Source organism: Kuraishia capsulata, genomic scaffold, assembly GCF_000576695.1.
Source record: "Kuraishia capsulata CBS 1993 genomic scaffold, Kuraishia_capsulata_scaffold_4, whole genome shotgun sequence".
Classification (NCBI taxonomy): Eukaryota; Fungi; Ascomycota; class Pichiomycetes; order Pichiales; family Pichiaceae; genus Kuraishia; species Kuraishia capsulata.
Genome location: NW_019172953.1, coordinates 750005 through 774019, shown reverse-complemented (window position 1 = coordinate 774019; position 24015 = coordinate 750005). Strand labels below are relative to the sequence as shown.

The following is a 24015-nucleotide window of genomic DNA, read 5'->3' as shown; positions in this document are numbered from 1 at the left end:
AATAACTCAGGTTCATATACCAGCACAAGTTTATATACTTTATTGACTCCGTACGGTGGTGTAAATGTGTGAACACAAAGTGATTTTGTGGTTTAATTTAAAGGTGAGTCAAAATGCGCCAAAATTTTATGCACGTCCGAGAATCGGAAAAACTAACCCGATTTCACCCTGTCGGGGTTTTCGCTTGTATTCAGCCATACGCTTAGAGATTTGATCTAAAGCTGGTGCTTCATAAATTTATTCAATAATATCTTACATCTTTGTTAATCTGCGTAAACCATGAATATATTTCACGTCTTTTTGCTGTATTGCGGCAAAATCACACAAAGAAACACGCCTTTGGCCGTACACCCGGACTCCCGGAGCTGATCGGGAGAAGAGCCCCGATGAGCGGGTGAATAAATCTCCAGATATTGAGATCACCAGACAATCTAGTCCGAAGCGGCGCCAGTGAAAATACACCGGATGACCCAATTCCACTCCACTATCTGCGAATGTTTCCTTGACTTCTTTTCGAATGCAGTGATCAGATTACTGTCGTTTTCGTTGCACAGAAGTAGAGTCCGATTCTTGCCTAATTTCACCTCGTCTGTGAACTCCGAGTACGTTGCTCCGAAAGACTCTAAGATACCTCCCACAACCTTGATTCCTCCGGTAAGGTTTGCAGATAAATTGAAGTGGAATCCGGTGAATAACAAATCACCAGAAGTCTTTCTTCGTGTGTAGTTCTCCAGCAAATTATTTATATCTTCTGGTCCGACTTCGGTATCTCCAAATAACTGCTTCACCTTCTCGTTGGTGAAGTCAATGTACTTGCTCAAAGGGTAGTCTGTCACCGCAGGTTTCAGCTTTTTAAAATCCGACAGTCTTGGGGCCACGTCCAACGTGCCCAGAACATCCGTCAAAAACTGGGTGTGAAGCATATAAGTCAAGCCTTTGGAAACACTCATCAGGAACTTTTCTGTCCTCAAAATAGAAGGAGCTATGATACAGTTCTGGTCATCTTGAGGTTTGTCTAACACTTTGATGCCTACCGTTGCCAATTTCTTCAAGTCTGCTTTGCTGAGGGCATCGTGCCCGGTTATGACCGTGACAATGTTGTATGGCTTCCCATTCTCAGGCTGTATATTCTGTTTTGCCTTTTTGGTGGAAGCTTTTTCAGCTTTCTGGGTAGATGATCTTTTTTCGTGTAGCGTTTTTGGACGGGCTCCAAGGCCAGTGTTCTCTTTATCATCGTCGAATATGGCGGTAGATGGTGGGGAATGCTCATGTTTTATAGCTTCTGCGGAAACTCCCGTGCTCTCACCTATCTGGACCTGTGGTAAGGGTTCATGCCCAAGTTCCTTCTCAAGTCCTTTCTCAATCTGCTGTTCAGAAGTCTGCTCATTCGCATTGGCAGCCCCTGATACCAGAAGATTTTCACTCTCAGAATCACTGACTGTCATGGCAAGGTCGTTCAGTAGGACCTCCGCAGTTATGTCAAACGCACCGATTCCAGGAACGGTATTCTTATCTGTATTGCATGGAAAATCGGACTCGCTCTTGCCAAAGTTTTCGCGAAATACATATTGTTCTTCCAGCCATTGATGAGAGACGATCTTGAGTCCCCAGCTTTTAGCAGCATCGTATTTCTTTCCAACAGCTTTGGAAGCTATCAAGTGTGTGTTTGTGGGTTTCAAAGTTTTGGTGATTTTGGCCCCCAGTAAGATGGCCAGTTGTTGTATGTAGGCTCTCGCCTCCCCGGTGTAGTTGGTTTGACATAGGACGAAAGACTCCATTGAAGACAAAGTTCCGCTTGAGAGCGGGTAAGTCAGAAGATTGCGGTGAGACAGATCATGCTCCAATACGAGATTAAGAAATAACAAAATATTTCCAATCACCGGTTTCTGAGAGCTAGCCATTTTTTTCAAAGCGATCTTATAACGCTCACCAGATCGGAATCTAGTAATAAAATGAGTTGACTCTTTGACGTTTTGCACTATTTTGCCAGATTGACTCTGTACCAGCTCTGCTATGCTCTTCATGAGTCTCGCGGAAAACTGGAAATCATCGTTGAAATAGATTTTGTAGGATTTCAGTGCTTTGCCAGTGGCAGCCGTTCTGGAAGCCGTTTTGGAAGCGGTCTTGGTGGAGCTGGCTACTCTGGTGGGCTCGAAATCGTCCTCGTTCTGCACCGCTTTCAATAAAAGAGTCTTCTCTAGCCATTCCGGTAACACAATTTTTATTCTCTGAGGCTCGCCAGTAACCTCCTCTACCGGATTCGCGTCGTTGAAATGCTGTGCTATCGAACACTTCTCATGGGCCATATCGAGCGTCACCAAATGAGTCGTACTCTTGGTGAGTTGTTCAGAGTATTGACCTCCCAAAATGACAATGGTTTCGTGAATAAATGCTTTATCGTGTTCAGGAATCGACGCGCAACAAAGAAACACGTCCTTGAGTAAATGATTTGGGTCTGACGAGTATGGGTTTGTAGGAACAAGTTTCCCACGAGCCGTAGAACTCAAGAGCCATGAAGTGGTCACAATCGGTACAAGTCTTCGTTTCAATTCCGTAAACTGTTCCCTCGGTTCATCGCAAACGACATGTGAAATTCTATCCAACTCATCCTCAGACCTCCACTTCTCATATAGTATGTCTTCCTTTTTAACTCCATTACTAACCAGAGCAAGAGTTATATCAGGAAGAAGCATATGTTCAAAGTTGCCAACGACTAGGAACACAAATCCTCCAAAGAGGGACATGTTGAGGGTTAATAACAATAATAGGGTTTGTTCCGTCTTGTTCTCAGTTCATGAGATCTAAACGCGACCAAATAGCACGCGTAGATAGTCTGTCATTTTGTTACGTGCCAGTACCGATATCAGCCTAATGAGTTGGCAGGTTGATGCTAATCATAGGATTCAGCTCAGTCTGAGACCGTCAATTGATCTATTATAACTATCACCATGTCGGATCCAGAAGAGCTGATAAAACTAGTAAGTTGGAGTTGCACGAGCATACATTATTATGTCAAGCCCTGTACGCATTGCTAACCAGTCAACAGGCAGAGAAGAAGGCAAAGCCTAGCTCAGGATTCTCATCCTTTTTCTCAGGTAACTCAACCTACAGATTCGAAGAAGCCGCGGATTTTTACATACAGGCAGCAAACATCTACAAAATACGCCGCGAGAATCTCACAGCTGGTAAGACCTTTGAAAGGGCTGCGGAGGCCCAGTTGAAGGCCGACTCCAAAGACGAGGCGGCCAATACCCTCATTGAGGCATACAAAGCATACAAATTAGAGGCACCCGGTGATGCTGCTAGATGTCTTTCCAAGGCCATCGAGTTTTTCGTGCTCAAGGGACAGTTCAGAAGAGGTGCCAATTTCAAGGCGGATTTGGGTGAGCTATATGAGAATGACTTGCACGATATAAAGATGGCGATAGCCTCCTATGAAGAGGCTGGTGAGTGGTACAGAGGAGATTCTGCTCTGGCTCTGTCCAACAAATGCTTGCTGAAAGCTGCTGATTTGTACTGTGAGGATGAAATTGGAGACTATCTCAAGGCCGGTGGTATCTATGAGAGCATTGCAAAGGGGTCGCTGAACAACAATCTAGCGAGATGGTCGCTGAAAGATTATTTCCTCAAGGCCATACTGTGTCGTTTGGCTTTGAACGACTATCCAAGTGCTGCTGCTTTGCTTGGGCGCTTTGTGTCGTGGGATTCGACTTTCCAGACCACTCGCGAGCACGAGTTTGCGGCCAAGTTGATTGACTCCGTCAAGGAGGGAGATTCGGACGGAGTGGCCAATGCGGCCAGAGAATACGATCAATTCTCGCGTCTTGACATATTAAAGGTGAGGCTGCTGAACAAGATCAAGTCTGGTATCCAGGACGCCCCCGAGGCATTGGAAGATGATCTGACATGATGATCAGTAGTCTGCCGAGTATGATTCATTTGTTTTTGGTGATTCTTTTGGATCTTAAACTGTGTTTTTTCCTTATAATTTGCTTTCCCCCAATAAGACCTCGATCATAGTTCAGTCGTTATCCAGATAAAGCACTTCATTGACTGTGCTCAAGGGCAAGTCCCATATACCAGAGGTGGGATGGTAGATGTACTTATCACTCACCGTTTTGTCCTCGAAATTATTGAATTGAGTAACGACGACTCCGGTGTCATCGGATATAGTTCTCGCATCGTCCAGCTTTGGGGTCTTGACCTCGATATTATAAAGTGCCAGGGCAATGTAGGTGTATACCATACTGATGAGGATATAGCTAGGTATGGCAACGGCCCACCATCTGGACGGATAGTAGTAGATCTGGAGATAGTTCAGTGTGGAGTCTGGTAAGAGCGCCCAGAACAACCAGATGAACAGAAAGATGCCCGAAATCACATATGAAGCAAATCCCTTGTATTCTGCCTGCGAAGTGACGTTGGTAGACACAGTTACATCACTCTCTCTAGCAAGTAGATCCGAGACGTTGCTTGTTCCATCCACCAAACCCGGATATCCATTCGCGTTTTCCCTGGAAGGTTCTTGCAGAACAGGCATCGACTGGTTTTTGCCCAAACCATAAATCGAAGGCAGTAACGAGGTGAGGGAGGTGGTGGAGATGGATATCCTGGATAGTGCTGAGGTCCTCAACCCTGGCGAGGCGGACGATTCCCTGGTCATTTCAGGCTGAGCATTCGGTGATACAGACGGGGCCTCTGTTAAGTTAATCTGAGGTCGTATCATTGTACTTTTGGTTATATTTGAAGCATCCGTTGTTAATAAGAGGAATGTGCTGTTATCAGTATATTTAACCACGAAAGCATCTCTCCATCCATTATCATATCTGCAAATGAACTACCTTAGCTCCAGGGCTCCATCACCAGGCCCATTCACTTTCTACAGTCTACCCTCTCAGCAAAATGCTTGATTGTTTCATTAACGTCATTTGTGGAGTATAAATATAACAGTAGATACTTGATCAGAATACTCGGGAATACATGCACACGCCACGAAGGGCAGCCAAACAACTGCCCTCTTGACTTACTCTGGGCTCACGGCTTGGGCAGGAGGTGTTCCCGCAGACTCGGCTGTATTGGAGTCCGGTTTTGGGCGACGCCCACCACGGTTCTTTCCTCCGCGAGGTCTTCCCTTGGAGCCCTCATTCTTAGGGCCATCACCTCCGCTTAGTGCCTGGTCTCCAGATCTAGCAGACTCGGGACGTGTAGGAGCAGAAGAACTTTTTGGCTTTTCAGAAAAACTTTTGGGTTTGTCGGACCTGCGAGGTCCCTTGAAACCAGGTTCTCTGATTTTATCGGTTTCGGATCCAGCATTCTTTCCATCCTCGGACAAATGGGTGGATCTTCTTTCACGTCTAGGTCTAGGTGCATGCTTGGCACCGTCTCGTGACCATTCTCCATTTTCCGGAGCCTCTTTAGAAAAAAGATCTCTTCTTGCCCGTGGCTTTCTTGGATTGGAACTCTCCTTAGCAGAGATGGTGCCTTCATCAGAGCTTGACTTCTTGGCTGGTGTGGATTTGATCTCAGTTTGGTCTTTCACCTCATCTGGGACGTTAGGCTCAGATACCGGCTTAGATCCGTTCGACTCAGACTTAGAATCCCTCGATTCAACTTTTTCACTCTTCTGTTCAGACTTAACGCCTTTCTCGGACTTTTCACCCCTGAATTCAGCCTTCTCAAAGTTTTCTCCTCGTCCATTTCTCCTCTTAGTGCGTGGAGGTCTCTCTCTTTTGAACTCACTCGCGGGTTTTGGTCTAGGTTCCTTTGCAAATTTCGGCTTGGGTTCGAAAGGAAGTGCAGAAGCTCTCGTGGTGGCATCATCACCAGAGTGGTTTGAAGGAACTACATCGGACTCCTTTTTTGTCAAATCCTCCTTTGGTCTTTTCAAAACGGACTTGGGAGGCTCCGATTGCGAGACGCTACCATGGCCATTCTTTGAAGATCTTTCTTCAGCACTCTTTGAAGGTGACGGAGGATGGGGTTTTGAGGTACCTCCCGTCTTTTCTGCAGCTTTTGAAGCGGCTTTTGGTTTCGGGGCTCTGGGAGCTCGCTTACTGATGACCGGTTCTGGATCATCGCCTAATCTAAAAGTTGTAGCATTCACGGACATGTGCTTCAATTTATCCTCCACCTCAAGTTGCTTGGCCACGAAGTCAATGGGCTTGGCATTTCCAAAGGGATTGGGTTTGGGATGAGTTGGTGCTGGAGGTTTGAGCTCCTCGTGGAATGCATTCGGATTGTGGATCAATTCTTCAACCACCGGTGGAACTTTAACATCAATCGGTTTGGCAGCTCCAAATGGATTGGGCTTGGGCTTGGGTGGATTTGGAGAGGATGCTTGTTGCTGTGGAATAGTTTCGGGAGCAGCTTCAACCGGAGCAACCACAGACTGAGTGGCTTCAACCGAAGGAGACTCGACCGGAACAGAGTGAATAGATGGTTTCACTGGTGCAGCTCTCACTGAGCCAGCTTGAACTGTTCCGGACGGTACTGGAGCAGCTTGGACGGGAACAGCTGGTGCACTCGCGTTGAAAGGTCTAGCGTGAGGCTCGCGCACAGTTTTTGGTGGTGCTTCTCGTAATCCCGCAAGCCTGGCATCCTCCTTGGCCTCATCATAACCAATGCTTTTGTTATATTGCTGGACATCATTGAAATCCCCGAAATCAGCTACATCGATTTCCACTCTCGATCTCTCTAGAAATATGTCAGTCCACTTCAGCACTTTGTTCATCTCCGTTGCCGTATTCACCTGGATAAAAGCACACTTTTTCTTCGAATTGCTGTGACCCACACCAAATCGTGAGGCTGGAGGATTGGGATCCACCAAGGTCTTGCACTTCTCAAAGTGCATGAACCTGGACTTGAACAGGTCCTCGATCAAGGAACCAGTGGTGGTTTCCGGCAAGTTGCTGAATTTTATGATGAAAGGTCCACCCGATTGCGAACTAACCTGAGGTTGACTATGTCTGCTTCCGTAGTAACTGTCGTGGGACGAGTTGCCGAAATGATCATAGCTAGAGCGCTTCCCAACCGGTACAGAGATGGAGTTGAGGTCGATGTCGTCATCTGCCCAAGAGCCCAACGATTGGTCAGCGATGAATTCGCTCAAGGACATTTTGCTTGTCTTTGGTTTTTGGCCTTGAAAATTGGGTTAGTATGCCAGATGGTAGAGTTGGGGCGAGGATGTTTTGGCTGGTCAATCCCTTCCCACTCAGAATGGCTTTAGCCAACAATCGATAGCTCCAACCTCTAAAACTATACCCACCCATATTTGAATACACCTCTCACTATTAACAGTTTGTTATAATGGCGAACTATGCTGTTTTCACGATTCAATACGAACTTCCTTTAAGTTTCAACAGTTGTCTCCCGAATCCTCTTTCTGCTAGGGCTGGTTCTTCTGTTTTCGGGAAGTGCCCGTTTGAGTGGGGATTCCCACTACCTTTTGGGGAAATTGGGTGGCATGAACCAGGCGAAAAGAGGCCAGACTTTTCAGATTGGAAAGGAAATTGCTGAAAGTAACAGCACTGTAAGAGCATATTTAGTAAGTCTGATTTGAAATATGACCCCTTTTTTTTCCCATGGAATTGGCTGTTGTAATGTTCTTGTTTGGCGTGAGCTGCGTGCCCTAAGAGAAGGAGCTTGGGAGCATCCCAGACTCCTCACGTGTTGACATGACTGTGAAAATGAAACGAAACCAAAAAATCCTCAATGAAACTGGAAAGTTCTAAATTTCTAGCATGCCATGTCTGCCGAGTTCAGATCATAAAGGATGACCAACTGCCTAGCTTATTCCATTTGCTCTTCAGTCGCAAAGTCAGCAGTTAGAATACGTGCGGCTCACGAATAGAGGTCGTCCGCCAACAAGGAAATTGCTGATGTCTCATTGGTCTCTGCCAATGGGACCATTTTCATCTCTAAACCACCGTCAAGAGACTTCCTCAAACAACTTTTGTATTCTAACAAAACAGCCCAATACAACAACACATACAAAATGCCTTCGCCACAAAGAATCATCGAGATGCAGAAGTTCTATCAGTCTTCTAAGAAGCCTATCTACATGGCTCACCCAAGGGCCAAGTACTACCTCGTGCCATATGCCATTGGTTTGACCCTCTCTGTGTCTGCCAGTTTATACTACACCGGCCGTGCTGTGTTTGGCATCAAGGATAAGAAATAAGCTGAGTCTGAGTAATCTCATGATAGCCAAAACAGCATATTGATAACAGACTGTTCATCAAAGAAAGCTCCAACTAGATTCAAGAACTGTTGAAACTCTTGTTGATCATATGCATATTTATCATGGGAAATCCCGCATACTAAATATCTTATTGAATGAAAACGGATCATCGATTTTGACTACTGGATTGTAGAAAAGTAATGTTGGCAGATGTGAGATGGCCTATGGATCTATTAATGATGTCACTGGATCTTTAACCAATGCGTTATTTAGTATACCAACGAATACACTGAAAGACACATTGACTGAAATACTCTCAGATGATATCTAGCACGGTCTGATTGGTTTTCCCGCGTGTTAAGACGTTTTATCCGAGGAGGCTTCCAATGAGGTTTCCAATGCATTATGCAGTATGTTGCGCAGTGCGTTATCCAGCATGGTATATGACCCATAACGACTCTACCAAACACTTCTAATACTGCTTCGACTCATAAGTCGGGAAACACGTGTTTAACACATCGTCAATGGCCATAGAAAATTTCGCCGCAGAATCATCGTCTCCGGTACTCACCCGTCTGAATCTGCTTGACAGTTCGGCGCACTTCGCGAGATTAGCACTCAATTCCGTGTTAGACATGCCAATTTTGTTCAGAGAATCGTCCCCTAACGACGTGCTAGTTCCTGAGTCAAAAATGTCTCCTATTATCCCGCTGGAGGAGCTCATGTCCAAAGAAGGGACTGTATTGGAAAGACTGCGTTTAGCGATGATGCTGCTCAAATTAACCAGCATCAAAGCTGAAGATAATGCGGCCAGATGAATTTGGTTTGACAAGAACGCAAAGTAGGAGTCATTTTCAACCGAATTTACCGCATCCACCACTTTTTGGGCATGGTATAACATTGATCTCATACTGAGACTATCTGCATATTCCAAAACAGTAGTTATGGAAGGAGGACTGGCAGCCGCGTCCTCACCCATGCTCATCTTGTTCAGATGGTTCTTATAGGTCCAATTATAGAGTACCATGAAGTAACCATAATGGTAGCCCATTTCCACAAACTCGTTGGCGGGTTGGTCAAACAAGTAACCCCATTGCTCTAGCCAGTACCTCAATTCGTCCCTCACAATAGGGAGCGCTTCCCGCACCGTATTGCCGCTTTGAATAAAATTATACACCACCAGGTGCAAAGACAGTTCAGCAATCATTCTTCCATCAAAATTGGTGGATCTTGGTAATTCCAGAATTTTCCTCGAAATTCCAAAGCCAAGTTCATCAATGATACTTTGGCGACCTGACAGAATGCAATATACCAAATGCACCAAAGAGAGATGGTTCCAGACTCTGTAAGTAGTCAGTTTGTGGAACTCCTCATCAACTCCTTCGTCTCTGTTCACGAGCAATGTCCCCAACGAGTCTTTGGTAATAAAATGCTGAAGAGCACATCCAGATAGATACCATGCATCGATGGTGAAACTCTCTGATGAAAATGACAATCCGTAAATCGAGAGTATCACCAGTGCCTGTAAAAACTCCAATGACTGTGGTATCTGCAACATGCATGCATTGAGGTCGATCTGCAGAGTGTGCAGCAGGAGTTGATACACCTGCTTCTTGAGATAGGGATCACTGTATTTGAGAGCTAATGTGCACGCAACCGTCAGAAGCAACGGACACCGAGCTCTCAGCTTCTTCATTATCATCTCTGTAGTAAATTTTTCGGGAAACGAGACCCATCTGCCGTATCTATCTCTAAAGTGTTGCAAAAGAGTGGAGGCCTGATCAGCAGAGAGAATCTTGAGAGTGATAATATCTCTCTGACTGGCAACCGAAGAATACACAGGGTTGAGTAACTGTTGAATGGGTATTGGTAGCGCATTCTCCGAGCAAGACGAGCTGTATATCATGTATGGAGACGTGAGAAACGCAGAAGATGGTTTGCCGAACGTCCTCATTGAGTTGATATCAACCTCCATACCACCCTTTATCCTCACATGGTTTAAGTTATTGATCGGAGTAACAGGAGTATTCGCTGTCTCTTCGTTGGAACCAACAATTAATGCTGGTTCGGAACTCGCCTCGGTGCGTGGCTTTGCAGACGGCGTCTTGAGTATTGCCAGGATCTGGGAAACATCGCGCTGAATAGTCTGCAATTTTGAGTCCATTCCTACAGTACCGCCTGGCATCCTAAGAGGTCTGTTCAATAGGTCATTCGCTCCAGAAGGACCGAATGCACCGTAGTCTCCGTCGAGTTGGATCCCCGCGTGGGGTGGTACGTTGTCCCTCTTTAACGCTTCTTCTTCAAAAGAGCACACCCTTCCCACAGAAGAGCACCGTAGACATCCAATGTTGTTGTTAAACGCAAAACACTTGGATTTTTGCTTGCGACATTCATTGCACGCTTTCGCGGCTTTCTTTGTGATTTTGCGTTTCTGTGGGGCACCCGAATCTTCCGTAGAAGATTTTCTCTTGTTTTGTTTTGCCTCGGCAAGATTCACATTTATATTGCCAAGTTGCAGCTCTGGTTGTGTGTACTGCAATTCTGAAATAGTCAGGACCCTGCTGACGGGTCGGTCGGTGTCCAATGGGGTTCTGGTAGTTTCGTCAACCCGTGAGGTTGTTGATGTATCCTGGTTTGGCATTATCCGGGAATAGGGGGGCAGACGGCGAATCAAGTGGCAAATTAGATGACCAATAGACTGGTGAATGGCGACTCAAATGCCCAATAACAAATAAAATATATCTTCACCACTGTGTATATCAGGGTTTGAGTGCCGATGTAACTTCCAAAAGATGAAAAATAGGTGCGGCAGATTGGCTAGGAGCTGCATCCGTCGGATGTACTTTGCCTTCCACGGCTGCGATGATCGGCTCGACCGGGCTCGACCGAGCTCAAACAGTGAGGTTAAAAATGGAGTTTGAGGGTCTTCGGACAAAGGTTAATACTATATGCCATGCTATCTCATGCGTTTCAATAATATAAACTGTTTCTATATGGGTTGGTTTGGCTGTTTTAGGCGTAAACTTCTTTAATACCTTGACACCCTTCTATGCTACTAATAGGCTTTTAGTATGTCCCTACCTACGCTAATGAATTGACACCCTGGATTGTATGTAGAAGATATATAATTGGCACAACAACGATGTAGCATATAATGCTGCAACATTCTTTCCAATTTACGCCTTTCTTCTGTCCAAAGGTGATTTCATTGGAGCCAAAAATCACTCTTAGCTACCAGATCACTAAACTAGTATGCCAGTAGCTCATATTATTATGCTGGAGCTGGCGTGCAGTATGCGAACATGCATCAGATGTTAATTCAATACATTTACGTACATTTTCTTACAGCACATGATTTCTTAACCCAAAAAGATTTTATTAAACCGATACAAACGAAAAATACTAACACCAGAACTTGTAGGCTCTGTAGTAGAATGGCTTGGAGGCAATAAAGGCCTTCTCCTCGGCCACCTCCTGTTTGAGCAGATCAAGGTCAACCTCTCTTCTGCCGCTGTCAATGTCCATCTCGTCGTTGGTGACGTACAATTTCCAGTTCTTCTTCCAGAGCTTGTGGAAAATGTAGAACACCAACACGACTGGAGCAGCAAGGTATGACTCAAAGAACACCTCGGCATCTGGAGAGGCTCCAATAGGCCAGAGGGCAACCCAGAACTGAGCAATCAAGATCAGAACGTTAAGCAAAAATCCGTACCAGGAACCCCAGATACCGGCCTGTGCGGTGAAAGGAAGCTCATCAAGGCCACGGCCCTTGGAGTAAAGAGCAGATCTGAATCTGATGTGGCAGAAACAGATGGAACCCCATGTAAAGACAGAAGAAAGACCGGACAACGCAAGCAACCAGGTGAAGACATCGCCCTCCTTTGGCGAAGCAGCAATGAAACACAGAAGACCAAACACCATGGTGATCAGAATACCAACCAAAGGTCTTCCTTCTCTGTCGATGTAACCAACAACCTTAGGGGCCAGACCTTGGTGGGCGAGGGCAGCAAGTGTACGGGAGCAACCGTAAACAGACGAGTTTCCGACAGAAAGAACGGCAACCAGAATGACAACGTTCATGACAGATGGAAGTCCAGAGATACCAGCATTCTTGATAGCAATGACGAAAGGAGAAGCGGAGGCATCGTAGGAAGAAGCACCAATGAGCTGGTCGGATGTGTATGGAACGAGCAATCCGATCAGAGTGAGCGAAATGATGTAGAAAAGGGTGATTCTCCAGAACACTTGCTTGGTGGCACTTGGCAAAGTCTTTCTTGGGTTGGCAGACTCGGCAGCAGCAAGACCAACCAATTCGGTACCAGCAAAGGAGAAGGCAGCTGTCACGAAGACAGAGCAAACACCCTTGAAACCAGCGGCAAAAGCACCTGGATTGTGCCAGTACTTACCACCGATGTAACCACCGACTGGACCTCCACCGGCACACAGTATGATTCCCAGAATGATAAATCCAACGATAGCAAGCACCTTGATGATGGAGAATACAAACTCTGCCTCACCGTAGCCCTTGACACCGAAAAAGTTGATAGCCAGAATTAGAACGTAAAATATCACCACAAAAGCATCTGAGTTTACTTTTTTAGCCCCAGGCCAGTATTTCAGTACAATAGAAGCAGCAACCAGTTCCAGAGGTAAAACAACTAGCCATTGGAGAGCGTAGTTGTAACCCATAGCAAATCCCCACGAAGGGTCGATAAAACGAGTAGAGTATGTAGAGAAACCACCAGAAACAGGGAAAGTGACAGCCAGTTCACCAAGTGCCTGGACGGTACAGTAGATCATGGTTCCTACCAGAATCCAACCGATAAGAACACCGGCCGGTCCTCCAGTTCTAAGGGCAGTTCCAGATCCAACGAAGAGACCAGTACCAATGGAGCCTCCAATGGCAATCATCTGCAAGTGACGTCCTTTCAACGATCTACTCAAAGGAGAGTTGGCAGTGGCAATAGCAGCCTTTTCGGCATCACTGAGATTTGGGTCAATGTCGCCAAAATCAGCAGGCCTGAAAGATTCCTTGAATGATTGCCATTTTCCAGTCTTTGGAGCAGAACCGGTTGGTTCGTAGACTTCGCCAGACTCGACGTAGGCGGAAGAATTTTGAGATACCTTCTCCACAGTTTCTTCAACCTTTGACATTGTTAGTGATAAGGTAAGGAGAGACAAGTATTGCGGAGACGAATATCGCTTGGGAAATCTAGGTATATATACACTACGGACGATAGCTCGAGGGTGGAATGATTATGCGTGCATGTGTCATGTAAGGCATTCTAAAGTAGCATCCTTAAGTCAGATAAACAGCAACCTGGCATCTCATTGGCTGAAATTCCGCCCCCTATTATCGAAGACAATTCAGATCGGACGCCATGCAAGCCTCAAGGCAATCTCGGGCACTATTATCAGGTGCACAGTCCGCTATCTATGTTGGGGCTTCCTTCAGGGTAGGCTGCAGCAGCCGTTTCTTTTGTGCAGTGTGCCGCACCATGCATCGCGGCTTGGCCGCAAAGGGCGGAACTTGCTCTCAAAAGGTGAATGTTCGTGAAAATATATTTTATTCAGGAACGATAGTAGATTTACTTCAGATGATTTTTTTACAGTAACACCTTTCAGTGGTCTCGCTCACGCTACACTCAAATGTAATTTCCAAACCCTGGGTGAAATTGTGTGACTGCCATATCTGCACGGTTCTGACCCGCGACTCGTTAGCAGGTTGACTTGCTTCTGATAAGCGGATGCCACGAACAGCGGGCATTCCATTGAGGATTGCTCCCTTTCACCCAATAAGATGTTGTATGGTTCCTGCAACCCTATCTGGACTGTGAAAAGTCTAAAATTCCGGCTCTTAGGATTAGCACATTTCGCTGCCCAGCAATCCATATTGACCACGGCACTTGTTTTAGCCAAGGTACACTACGCAATGTAAGGCAATACAAGCATCTGCAAGACCTAGTGCCGTAAAATCTGCAATCAGTTGACGTAGGAAATCCACTTACGGCGGCGAAGCCGCCTATTTTTCGATTTCAAACGCAAAAGCGCTCTCAAGCTTCCAACGAAAATATTAAGATTGCTCCGCTGTCCAATGAAAATTGATGTCTAGAGACCCGTCCATAAAGTGAAATGAGTGGTTTGTTCGTGCGTGCTCCCAAAAGCTTGTGGAAGATTTTGAAGAATGCGCCGTAAGGCTGATGCCCGCATGGATTAGACCCGAACGAGAATCCCGTCAGTAGCATGCCTCAAGGCTTTGCTAGGACGCTAGATCTTTGCCTCAAGGCAAAATGTAATTTGCGCGCACCAATGAACAGCGCCGACTATTCATGTGTTACGATAACCGTTTTCATTTAACCTTTGTGCGCAGTGCCTACTATTAGTAGGATACCGCCGGAAAGGTTCACCTGCGTTCTGGCACTATATGCTGCGCAAAATTCTTAATGCCTTCTGCGGCAACAAATAGAATACGCCTACGAGAAACTTCCACTACGGTATCTATTGTGCCTGGGCATTCTCGATCGGTTAAATGGTCCGAGGTTCCGCTTGGCCTTTGTCCCAGTTCGACGGCGCATTGGCGAAGTCCTCGTGAAACTGATTTTGTAATCTGGTGCGGTGTAAGTTGATTGTAAATGTTTCCTAATTTAACTTGATTTGACCGTTTTCTTGGGGTGAGATTCCCCTTGGCTTGTCATTTTTCACACGGCTTTTTTTTGATTTTAATAATTACCAGGCCCCGTTTGACCTAACCTACTCGCCCTATTCGTCCTCCGCTTAAGCTTCCCCGTGCATTTGGCCATGACCTGGCCATGACCTGGCCATGACCTGGCCATGACGTTAGTCTGATTTGGGTTTAAATCCGGATCTACGCGTTGGTACTGAGCCCTTCGTATCGGGAGCATAGTAAAAAATACTGGCTTGGTTGGTAGAGTATATTGTATGATTTTCATGAACATCGAAGAATGTCTTGAAGGTAAAATGAACGTATACAAGGATGTTTTGGGCTGGAATATAAAATTCTCCTTGTACTTACATCAAAAAAGAACATCATCGTCATTTCTTAAAAGTCCTCATCGTCCGCCCAGTTTCCACTTGTTGAGAAATCAGCAATCATTTTCTCGAACTCGCGCTGTCTCTCTTCAAACGTCTTCGCGTCAACCTCCTGAACTGTACCAGCTTCCTTCGCTCTCTGTGGTTTCTGTTTGGGCTTTGCTTTCTCTTCTCTGCTCTTAGCAAGTCCGCGTTCACGTTCACCCCGTTTGGCTGCGTCCCTGAACGTTTCATGCTCGGGTCCCTTGTGTGCCCTATCATTCAAGTGCGTCTTGAATTGTCCTAATTTGCTCGGTTTTGATGGCTTTTCGGATTTCTCAAGTCTATCTGGCTTGACTCCGCGACTGGGTCTCTCTCCGTGCTTCTCTTCGTTCCGTATTCTCCCCTTTCCTGACTTACTGGTAACCTTAGGTTCGCTTCTTCCTTTAAAATCACTGCTTAAAACCCCGAATCGAGCAGCAAGATCCTGTGCATCCTTAGAGAGCTCAGATATAGGTTTCTGCACATCCTCTTCCTCCTCGTCTGTCTGCTCATCTTCCCAGTGTTCCTCTGAGTGCGGCTCAGGAACAGGTGCTGCAGTTTTCTTCGGAGATTTCACGGTCTCGTTCAAGTTAGTTGGCTCCTGAACTTCATGCTTGAAACCATCTTTCGAATTTTTATGATTTTTCCTTTGTCTCCTTGGTTCTCGCGATCTCTGTAATGTACCTTCTTGGGCGTCAAATGATTTTCTCTCCTCAGGACCAGACGCCCATTTCGATGCTAATGGGGCACCTTTTAATGAAGTCACTACTTTCGCAGGCTTATCGCTTTTGGAAACTGCCTGTTTTCTTGCCGGTGCTTTGTCCTGGATCTGTGCCTTTTTCACCAGCGTCTCATCGGCTGCCCATCTCGAAGCTAATCCAGACTGCACGAGTTAGTCATAATTCAAGATAAAAACAGATTTATAGCAACCAGTACAGAAACACTCACTGATGTCATTGTCTTTGAATTATTTGTATTTTTCAGCAGAATGATAGCATACAAAGACCTGATTTCTATGTGCATCTGTATCTATTCAAGTACGGAAATGAAATCCCTTAGCTGCCAAATTGATTACGGGTGTGTAGCCCCGGAGCGGAGCCATATTGATTTCTATCTTGTTCAAACCCTTGACTGGGAGAGAGACTTTGTAGATGTGAAACCGGTTGGAACGCTTTGAAAAGAATTCAAAAAGAGACTCACTGTTTTACTCGGTTCACTTCAGATGCTGCGCTTGTCCGTCCCCTTCGGCGTTAGAAGTTGGCAACCAACCGCAAGCCATGCTATCATGTATAGGGCTCTCCTGCACAGTTCTCGCAGTGGCCCCACCATGACCAGACTGTCGACGGTTAATTTGAAAGATTTCAGGAGGCAATTAGCCAATGATTCCGAATCACGTACAAGAGCTCCCTTGAACCGGCACAATGACCAAATATTGAAGGAAATAGGCACCACTATAGCCAATGGCAGGTCAAGCAGAGGATCTGGTGGTATGACGGCAGTGGTGCTCATTTTCGTGTTACCGGCTTTGCTCTCAGCTGTGTTATACACTGGATATAACACTTATAAAGGAACCCCTACGTTTTTGCCTGTGTGGTTCCAAAAGAAGTTTCCGATATCAGAGGTGTCTAACATCGAACATGTGGATCTGGATGTTTTGAAGAAGCATACTGAATATTCCGTGTTGGAGAAGCTGTCTTTGGATCACCGGATACGTTCTCGTTTCGGGCTTCCGCTACAGATGGGAGAGCTTGAGCAGTTTGATGTGTACGTTGAGTTCCACGATTACGGTTGCTCGGGTTTGCAGATTGATCCTATAAACAGGTTTCCTCCGAGCTTTAAGTGGATCACCAAAGAGGTGGTCATCCACGACAAGTTTCAGAACATCTTGGAACCAATGAGTGTTGGCGCTCAAAAAGGAATAGGAAGACGAGATGATGATAAGTTTAACATTTATGAAAACAACAAGGAAAAGAAGGCGACTTCGAAAAGAGATTACAATATTGTGGTTTATGGCAGGGTTCCATTGAATAGCATCAACTCTGCTATCACTGACGGTGCAGTGACTTTCACCGGGATAGTGGAGTTTGATCATACGAAGACAGTCAAGATCAAAAATGTCAAGCTAATCTACAGGGTCAACGGAAACGTCAAAATAGAACCATTATGGTGATCGAAATTTGCGTACTCTGTTATTACATCTGACGGAGGCAGACTGTGTACTTATCCCGTGGCATTCGCTAGTCCTTTCAATAAAAGCACATATATAAGGAATAAATGAACACGCCAATGAGTTATGAATTTGACAACACACTTGTTAATAGATTTTAAAAGAAAAAATCAAGCCCAAGGAAAGCAAAAAAAAATGTTACGACACCAGCAGGATTTGAACCTGCGCGGGCAGAGCCCAGCAGATTTCGAGTCTGCCGCCTTAACCACTCGGCCATAGTGTCAGTAAGCCTGGTAATAGAATTTCTAGGACAGTCAAGTTCACATTATGAGAAGGGGCGGTGCTCCTAACGTTTTTGTTACCTTTTGGTATTTGTCTGAACAATCGTGGTACTTTAAAGAGAAAAAAATAAAATTCATGGATGTTTGACATTGGTCTCAACAATCTTGCATTATGTTTTTCATTTCAAATCGCATTCCTGCCCGGATATTCAAGACTTCTATATTGCTGAGAGAATGGAAAGAATGTTTGTCTTCGCACGTCTTTTGAAGCAAGCGACGCGGTGCAGAAGATTGGAGATATCTAGCATGCGTGCGTTTCAACTCAGATAAGGTCTACAGGTTGACTTCGAGGTGAAATATCGGTTGCTTTGATTAGTGTCATTGCATTCAGTCGTTGACTGTGTCTGCCTTTTTACACATCAAATATGGGATCTGTCCAAGAATCTATGCAGAACACGTCTGATCCATCAGAGTGGCTACAGACTCAACTGCCACCCATATACCAGCTGGACTCCATGCTCAGGTGCCATATTTGCAAGGATCTCATGAAAGCACCGGTGATAACAGGCTGTGACCATTGTTTCTGCTCTGCCTGCATACGAAGAGCTTTGAGTACCAAAGCGCAATGTCCTTTATGCCAAGATGAACAGTACGAGACACAACTGAGAAAGGTGTTGTTACTTGATGAGACTATCGCTTGGTTCAGCAAGTGGAGATCAGAATTACTCGAGAAGGTGAAACTTGTCCAACCTACAGAGACGGTTGATATGTCGAAAACAGACTCCTCCGGTGCCACCTCGTCCCAGAGCCGATCAGTCTCCTCTTCCGTCCCCAGTGATAAACCCATCACTCAGTATTTTTACAAATCCCGAAAGGGTGAGCAACAGAAAGCAAAAGCAAAGGTTTCTGCTGAACTAGTGGAGTGTCCCATTTGTTCTGATTTCATGACGCTCGAAGAGTTGCAAGGAAGCCACATTGACGAGTGTTTGAGTGATCCCAGTACCGAGCCCAAACCTACTAACACACCGGCATTTTCAAGCGGATTTTTCACTGCACCCTCACCAAAGCAGTCACCACGGAAGCAGCAGCAGCGGATGCCATTAGTGGCACCAAAGACGTACAAGTTTGACATGGATAAACCTCACCAGACTCAGGCATCCGGCTACGCCAACCTTTCAAGAATGCCCAAACTGGACTTCAACTCACTCTCCACTACAAAACTGCGGGAGAGACTCAACACTTGGGCTATACCAGTCTCGGGCTCGAGACGTCAAATGGAAAGACGCTACAACGAATACATGATTCTCTATAATGCCAACCTGGACTCCCGCAACCCCGTTCCGGTCAAGGTATTATTAAACAAACTATGGCAATGGGACGCTTTACAAAATGGAACTCCTGAGGACACAGAGTTGGATGCAGAGGCCAAAAAGGACAGCAGGGAGGCGAGAATGGAGAGGAAGCGTTGGAGAAAGGAACACCGGAATGACTATGCAGATCTGATTCAACGAGCGAGAGAAAACGCCAAAAAGGTGAAGACAACTGAAGACTATAGTGATAATACTATTGGTGAGTCAAATGGTGATCTCAAGGCAACAGAAGTGGAAGAAGTTGAAGAAGAGCCGCTCTTCGTAGATGGAACATAGTGCATTTATCTCGCAGACTGTTCTGCCGCTTCAAAATGGAAGAAGGGTTGCCTTGTACTTGCGCAAATTTGGTTTCAAAAAGGTATCTCTGGACTGAACAATCTTGAGATCTGGAATGTAAAGTTTGTCCCTGAACTTCTGGTCCATTTTCGTTTTTGCAATTTCAATATCATAGCTCAATTGCAACACATCCTCCACCACAGATATGGTTTCCGACAAAGCAAGCAGAAGACAATCCAATCCCTGTTCAAGATCAGAACCCATTGATCTGTGCTTCGAGAACGAGTCTGCCAGTATGGCCAGAAACAGATCTCCACTTCCAGAGAATATAGCATCTAATTGGGGAATTTCGAAGTAGCACCAACTGGCTGAGTTCCCCTTTGTTGATCCAGCGCAAATTAGGTTGTCTATTCCTTTTATGCATACTGAGCTTACCACGATGTTTTTGACGTCGTAAATCTGGTGAAACTTCTGAATTGACTCCTTCAAAGAGTCCAAACAGTTAATTTTAACGCCAGTGAGAACCTCCATCTCAAACTGATTTGGGGTCACCAGTGTCACCAGATTGGTCTTGAAAAGATCCTTGTAGTGTGGAATTATATCCTCACTGACATATAATCTTCCATTATCTCCCAACACAGGGTCAAGTATCCAAATACATTCTGGATTTCGTTTCAACCGGACAGAACATATCTGTACAACTGCCTGTAGGGTCTGAGCCGATGCCACATAGCCTGTTAGTATTATATCATATTCGCAATCAATGTTCTCTAAACCTGTGTGTATTTCAGTTATTACCTCGGGTTCCACCTTGGGTCCCTTGAATTGTCCGTATCCCGGATGATTCGAAAAGTTGGTTGTATTTATGGCATCAACATCCCAACCTCGTAACTGCAATGGGAATGTCATTGCCTTGTTTCCAACATACCCATGCACCACATGCGAGGAAAACGTCAGTACCTGTTTTGTAGGTGGCATGGTGCTAAATCTATAGTTCTAAGCAAGTGTAGGGCCCAAGAAATCTCGGTGGAAAGGTCCGTGTTTCAAGAATGACAAACAGCAGATCAACTGGTCTATATTCTCTATATTCCCATTCCAGGAACTTTTGACTTGAAGGTGAACAGAGGAAAGAGCTTGTTTGAGAAGAGTTACGACTTGTGACTAACAATTCAAAATCGCAGTGTCGATGCAGCTTATCGATAAGGAAGGTTTGATCCTCCCCACTACCTTTCTTAATCTGGGGATCGATAGAGGGAATCAAAAAGGATTCATTGATGGTTAATGTCATTATATGTGAGCAACTCTAAAAGGCTTTATATACTCATTGTGACGATGAACAATTCTACTGGCTGCAAGTGGCACTGGCGCATTCATAGCAAGTTGAAAGGCTCGTGGACATTCGGTAGGAGGGCCATGGGTATCTGCACTTCTAAATGCAGCACACTATCTCGGGGTTCCAGCCAGTTAAGTCTATGAGCATTCAATTGGGCTGCAACTCATTCATCGGTCTCGAGGAAAACTTCAAACTTTCTTTGCGTTCCCATTGTGGCACCAAATCCACAGATCTTAAGACTTGAAAAGTCTATTCTGTGAACGACTTCAATGGTTCATCGCTGTATCTCAGATATTTTCCGTTCAGCTCTGCCGGAATACCACGCAGTAACAGATTTGCAAAAATGGTAGCCGGATACTCCGGATTTAGCAATGCACCGGTTTCTTTGAGAGAAACGAACTTCTTGACCGCGTCTCCCATTGCCTCGTTGAACCTCGTTCTAATATCACTCTGCATTGCTGTGTCAACAACTCCTGGTGCAATTGAGATGCTCGAAATCTTGGGTTCGTGTGTAGAAAGAGTGAGAGCAAAGTGGTTCAGCGCAGCCTTTGAAGAGCCATAAGCACCCCATCCACTGTATCCAGAAGTGGAAGCTCCCGAAGAAACAAAAATCACTTGACCTGAGGTCCTTCTCAGCTCTGGAATAGCATCGTGAACCAGTTGAACTGCAGAAAAGAAGTTGATGTCAAACAGCTTCTTCCAGGCATTGACATCAAGCTCGTCAAGTTGAGTAACTGGCTCTAAAACACCAGCGTTCAAGACAATTCCTGAGATTCCACCAAATTTCGTCACAGCAGTGGAAACCAATTTTTTTGAGACTTCCTCACTGGAAATATCGCCCTCGACGAAAGCAACGCGGTCTACCCCGTATTTGGTGACCAGTGCTTTCAGAGGCTCCAGCGATCTTGCAGTGACCACCAGTTTTGTGTCATTGGACTTGGAAAGAATAATCTCAGCTAGAGCCTTACCAATTCCTCTAGAGGCTCCGGTGACAATTATAGCAGGCATTTGTAAAAAAAAGATGAAACAACAGACGAATAACTAGCCGGTTGACACCCAAGGAAATCATCTCGCAAATTTCGTGGGGAGGGAGTGTCAAGCCCAAGTCTGTACTTTTGAGGAGGGAAACGCAGACAAGTTTCCAAAGTTATCCACCATTCATTCTTCCAACTAACCAGCACTTCACGCTTTGACAGATCGATCAAGCTATTGATTTATTTCAAGGCAGAAGCCATCGAAGTCTCCGAGGGCCTCCGCAAAATGAGTTCGCGGACGAACGATACCGGAAGTCGTATGTGAGGTACTCTCCAGATTGATCAACATAGTTACTAACACCTACTGAAGAAGAGGCATCATCGCAGTATGATTGGGCGAAAAACGTGCCTTGTAGAAACATCCTGATTCACGGTTTCTGCAAATGGGAGAACAAAGGATGTTCTTTTAGCCACGACACGGGAAAAACGCAACCCCAATCACAGCCACCTCCATCACAACAAGCGTCTTCTACCAAGAGTGGACCTGTTAGCATCACCGCACCTGCTGGCGAAACTTCTGCAAGTTTGGCCAAGTCGCCTTCTTCCAGTTTGCCTTTGAGCTCTGGCAATTCATCCACGGCTTTGGGCAAGAAAAAGTTCAACTTTGAGACCCCCTCATTCACTCCCGGTTCAGGTGGACTTACTAGCCCTTCCTCACCAAATGTGAACACGATAACTAGCAAGTTCGCAAAGATGTCGCCCAAATTGAACAATATTCCAGTTTTTGTTCCCAGCAGCAAAACACCAAACGTCTCAAACTCTCCCACGGCAAAGAAGGTAGGGTTCAACCCCGAAACTGCTCCGGTATTCACTCCTTCTGGACTGGACGCTGCACCAGGAGCCGGAATTGGAGCATATTCAGCTTCGCCTTCGATGCCAGCAGCTTCTTTAATGCCTCAACCGGATGTTGACGACGCGTATTACTCACAGAAACACATGTTGTTCCCACCAAACTACCATCTATATGCTCCAGCGGCCCCTCCCCATATACAGATCAAGCAGTACCCCAATGAGAGACTTGCAGAGGATTTGTTCATTCCGAACCAGTTGAGGGAAACCATTCAGAAGAAGAACGAGGAAAGTCTACAGGTTTTGCCAATGTCAAACCTGCCCGATGCTATAGATGTCTACCACTCGCTGTATCCAATAAGTCAGAGTTTTGAGGAGGGCTCTGATCGAAGAAGCATCATATATAAAGCTGTTTCCAATGTTGATGGCAAACTGTATGCTTTGAGAAGGATTGAAAATGTGAATATTCCAAACGAGAAGAGTCTGGCTCCAGTGAACTCCTGGAAAGATCTAGGGTGTGCCAACGTGGTGAGGTTGTATGAAGCCTTTACTACAGGAGCATTCGGTGACTTGTCTCTCGTGATGATCTACGATTACCATCCATTGTCGTCAACGCTGATGGAGCGTCATTTTTACAAGATGAGCGATCGCGAGTTCCCGGAGCTAATAACTGAAGACTTGCTGTGGATTTACATCGTGGAACTTACCAACGCAATCTCGATGGTCCACTCCAAGAATTTGGCAGTTAGAACTTTTGATCAGTCCAAAATCATCATCACAAATAAAAATCGCATACGATTCTCTGGTTGCGGTATTGCGGATATTCTTGACTTCGAAACGAATGAAGATATGGAGAGCTTGCAAAAAGCAGACCTGAGACTGTTCGGTTCTCTGATCCTCAATCTTGCCAAAAGCACCATTTTCCCGCAAAAAATCCAGAATCTCAGTGACCTGGAAATTGTGAATGCTTTGGGTTTGAGTTCTGGTTTCAAGGATGCTCTGAAATGGCTGTTGAACGAAGAAGGTACCATCAGGGACTTCCAGCAGATCATATGCGATCAGACCATGAAGGTGGTGAACGGTCTGCAGATGAGCTGTGATTTCATGGAGTCTGTGCTTGGTTTAGAGGTTGAAAACGCCAGATTGGTGAGGCTGATGACCAAATTGGACTTCGTCAGTGATAGACCCGAGTTCCAGTTGGACCATTCGTGGTCGGAGACTGGTGAGAGATACCCAATCAAACTGTTTAGAGACTACGTTTTCCACCAAGTCGACGAGGCTGGTAAACCCGTCCTGGATCTAACACACGTGATAAGCTGTCTGAACAAGCTGGATGCCGGTGTGGAGGAGAGGCTCTTGCTGGTGAACCAGGAAGAGACGAGCTGTATCATTATTTCATACAAGGAGTTGAAGAACTGTGTTGAGGAGACCTTCAAGTTCTTGAGAGGCCGTTGAGAGAATATATAATGTAGAATATGACGTGAAGAAAGCGTAAAAGACATCAGAGTGAAAAAC

At 45.5% G+C, this 24015-nt stretch overlaps 14 protein-coding genes across 14 annotated transcripts; 5 read left to right on the top strand and 9 right to left on the bottom strand.

The window, feature by feature from the left end:
• Positions 1 to 431: 431 nt before the first annotated feature.
• Positions 432 to 2744, bottom strand: KUCA_T00003524001 (uncharacterized protein; the record flags this gene model as incomplete). Its single annotated transcript, XM_022601947.1, has 1 exon — positions 432 to 2744. The coding sequence occupies one exon, from the start codon at positions 2742 to 2744 to the stop codon at positions 432 to 434; it is 2313 nt and encodes a 770-aa protein (XP_022459539.1).
• Positions 2745 to 2948: 204 nt separating this feature from the next.
• KUCA_T00003523001 (uncharacterized protein) lies at positions 2949 to 3910 on the top strand (the record flags this gene model as incomplete). The annotated part of the gene is made up of 2 exons (XM_022601946.1): positions 2949 to 2978; positions 3047 to 3910. 2 exons carry the CDS (start codon positions 2949 to 2951, stop codon positions 3908 to 3910), a joined length of 894 nt encoding a protein of 297 aa, XP_022459538.1.
• A 111-nt stretch (positions 3911 to 4021) lies between these two features.
• KUCA_T00003522001 (uncharacterized protein) lies at positions 4022 to 4726 on the bottom strand (the record flags this gene model as incomplete). The annotated part of the gene is made up of 1 exon (XM_022601945.1): positions 4022 to 4726. One exon carries the CDS (start codon positions 4724 to 4726, stop codon positions 4022 to 4024), a length of 705 nt encoding a protein of 234 aa, XP_022459537.1.
• A 297-nt stretch (positions 4727 to 5023) lies between these two features.
• KUCA_T00003521001 (uncharacterized protein) lies at positions 5024 to 7114 on the bottom strand (the record flags this gene model as incomplete). The annotated part of the gene is made up of 1 exon (XM_022601944.1): positions 5024 to 7114. One exon carries the CDS (start codon positions 7112 to 7114, stop codon positions 5024 to 5026), a length of 2091 nt encoding a protein of 696 aa, XP_022459536.1.
• Positions 7115 to 7993: 879 nt separating this feature from the next.
• Positions 7994 to 8179, top strand: KUCA_T00003520001 (uncharacterized protein; the record flags this gene model as incomplete). The annotated part of the gene is made up of 1 exon (XM_022601943.1): positions 7994 to 8179. One exon carries the CDS (start codon positions 7994 to 7996, stop codon positions 8177 to 8179), a length of 186 nt encoding a protein of 61 aa, XP_022459535.1.
• A 472-nt stretch (positions 8180 to 8651) lies between these two features.
• KUCA_T00003519001 (uncharacterized protein) lies at positions 8652 to 10820 on the bottom strand (the record flags this gene model as incomplete). The annotated part of the gene is made up of 1 exon (XM_022601942.1): positions 8652 to 10820. The coding sequence occupies one exon, from the start codon at positions 10818 to 10820 to the stop codon at positions 8652 to 8654; it is 2169 nt and encodes a 722-aa protein (XP_022459534.1).
• Positions 10821 to 11581: 761 nt separating this feature from the next.
• Positions 11582 to 13333, bottom strand: KUCA_T00003518001 (uncharacterized protein; the record flags this gene model as incomplete). Its single annotated transcript, XM_022601940.1, has 1 exon — positions 11582 to 13333. The coding sequence occupies one exon, from the start codon at positions 13331 to 13333 to the stop codon at positions 11582 to 11584; it is 1752 nt and encodes a 583-aa protein (XP_022459533.1).
• Positions 13334 to 15239: 1906 nt separating this feature from the next.
• Positions 15240 to 16207, bottom strand: KUCA_T00003517001 (uncharacterized protein; the record flags this gene model as incomplete). The annotated part of the gene is made up of 2 exons (XM_022601939.1): positions 15240 to 16133; positions 16199 to 16207. 2 exons carry the CDS (start codon positions 16205 to 16207, stop codon positions 15240 to 15242), a joined length of 903 nt encoding a protein of 300 aa, XP_022459532.1.
• Positions 16208 to 16472: 265 nt separating this feature from the next.
• KUCA_T00003516001 (uncharacterized protein) lies at positions 16473 to 17420 on the top strand (the record flags this gene model as incomplete). Its single annotated transcript, XM_022601938.1, has 1 exon — positions 16473 to 17420. One exon carries the CDS (start codon positions 16473 to 16475, stop codon positions 17418 to 17420), a length of 948 nt encoding a protein of 315 aa, XP_022459531.1.
• A 154-nt stretch (positions 17421 to 17574) lies between these two features.
• On the bottom strand, positions 17575 to 17694 carry KUCA_T00003515001 (uncharacterized protein; the record flags this gene model as incomplete). Its single annotated transcript, XM_022601937.1, has 1 exon — positions 17575 to 17694. One exon carries the CDS (start codon positions 17692 to 17694, stop codon positions 17575 to 17577), a length of 120 nt encoding a protein of 39 aa, XP_022459530.1.
• Positions 17695 to 18123: 429 nt separating this feature from the next.
• Positions 18124 to 19344, top strand: KUCA_T00003514001 (uncharacterized protein; the record flags this gene model as incomplete). The annotated part of the gene is made up of 1 exon (XM_022601936.1): positions 18124 to 19344. One exon carries the CDS (start codon positions 18124 to 18126, stop codon positions 19342 to 19344), a length of 1221 nt encoding a protein of 406 aa, XP_022459529.1.
• Positions 19345 to 19374: 30 nt separating this feature from the next.
• Positions 19375 to 20322, bottom strand: KUCA_T00003513001 (uncharacterized protein; the record flags this gene model as incomplete). Its single annotated transcript, XM_022601935.1, has 1 exon — positions 19375 to 20322. The coding sequence occupies one exon, from the start codon at positions 20320 to 20322 to the stop codon at positions 19375 to 19377; it is 948 nt and encodes a 315-aa protein (XP_022459528.1).
• Positions 20323 to 20926: 604 nt separating this feature from the next.
• KUCA_T00003512001 (uncharacterized protein) lies at positions 20927 to 21685 on the bottom strand (the record flags this gene model as incomplete). The annotated part of the gene is made up of 1 exon (XM_022601934.1): positions 20927 to 21685. The coding sequence occupies one exon, from the start codon at positions 21683 to 21685 to the stop codon at positions 20927 to 20929; it is 759 nt and encodes a 252-aa protein (XP_022459527.1).
• A 252-nt stretch (positions 21686 to 21937) lies between these two features.
• Positions 21938 to 23955, top strand: KUCA_T00003511001 (uncharacterized protein; the record flags this gene model as incomplete). Its single annotated transcript, XM_022601933.1, has 2 exons — positions 21938 to 21968; positions 22025 to 23955. The coding sequence occupies 2 exons, from the start codon at positions 21938 to 21940 to the stop codon at positions 23953 to 23955; spliced, it is 1962 nt and encodes a 653-aa protein (XP_022459526.1).
• Positions 23956 to 24015: the final 60 nt, after the last annotated feature.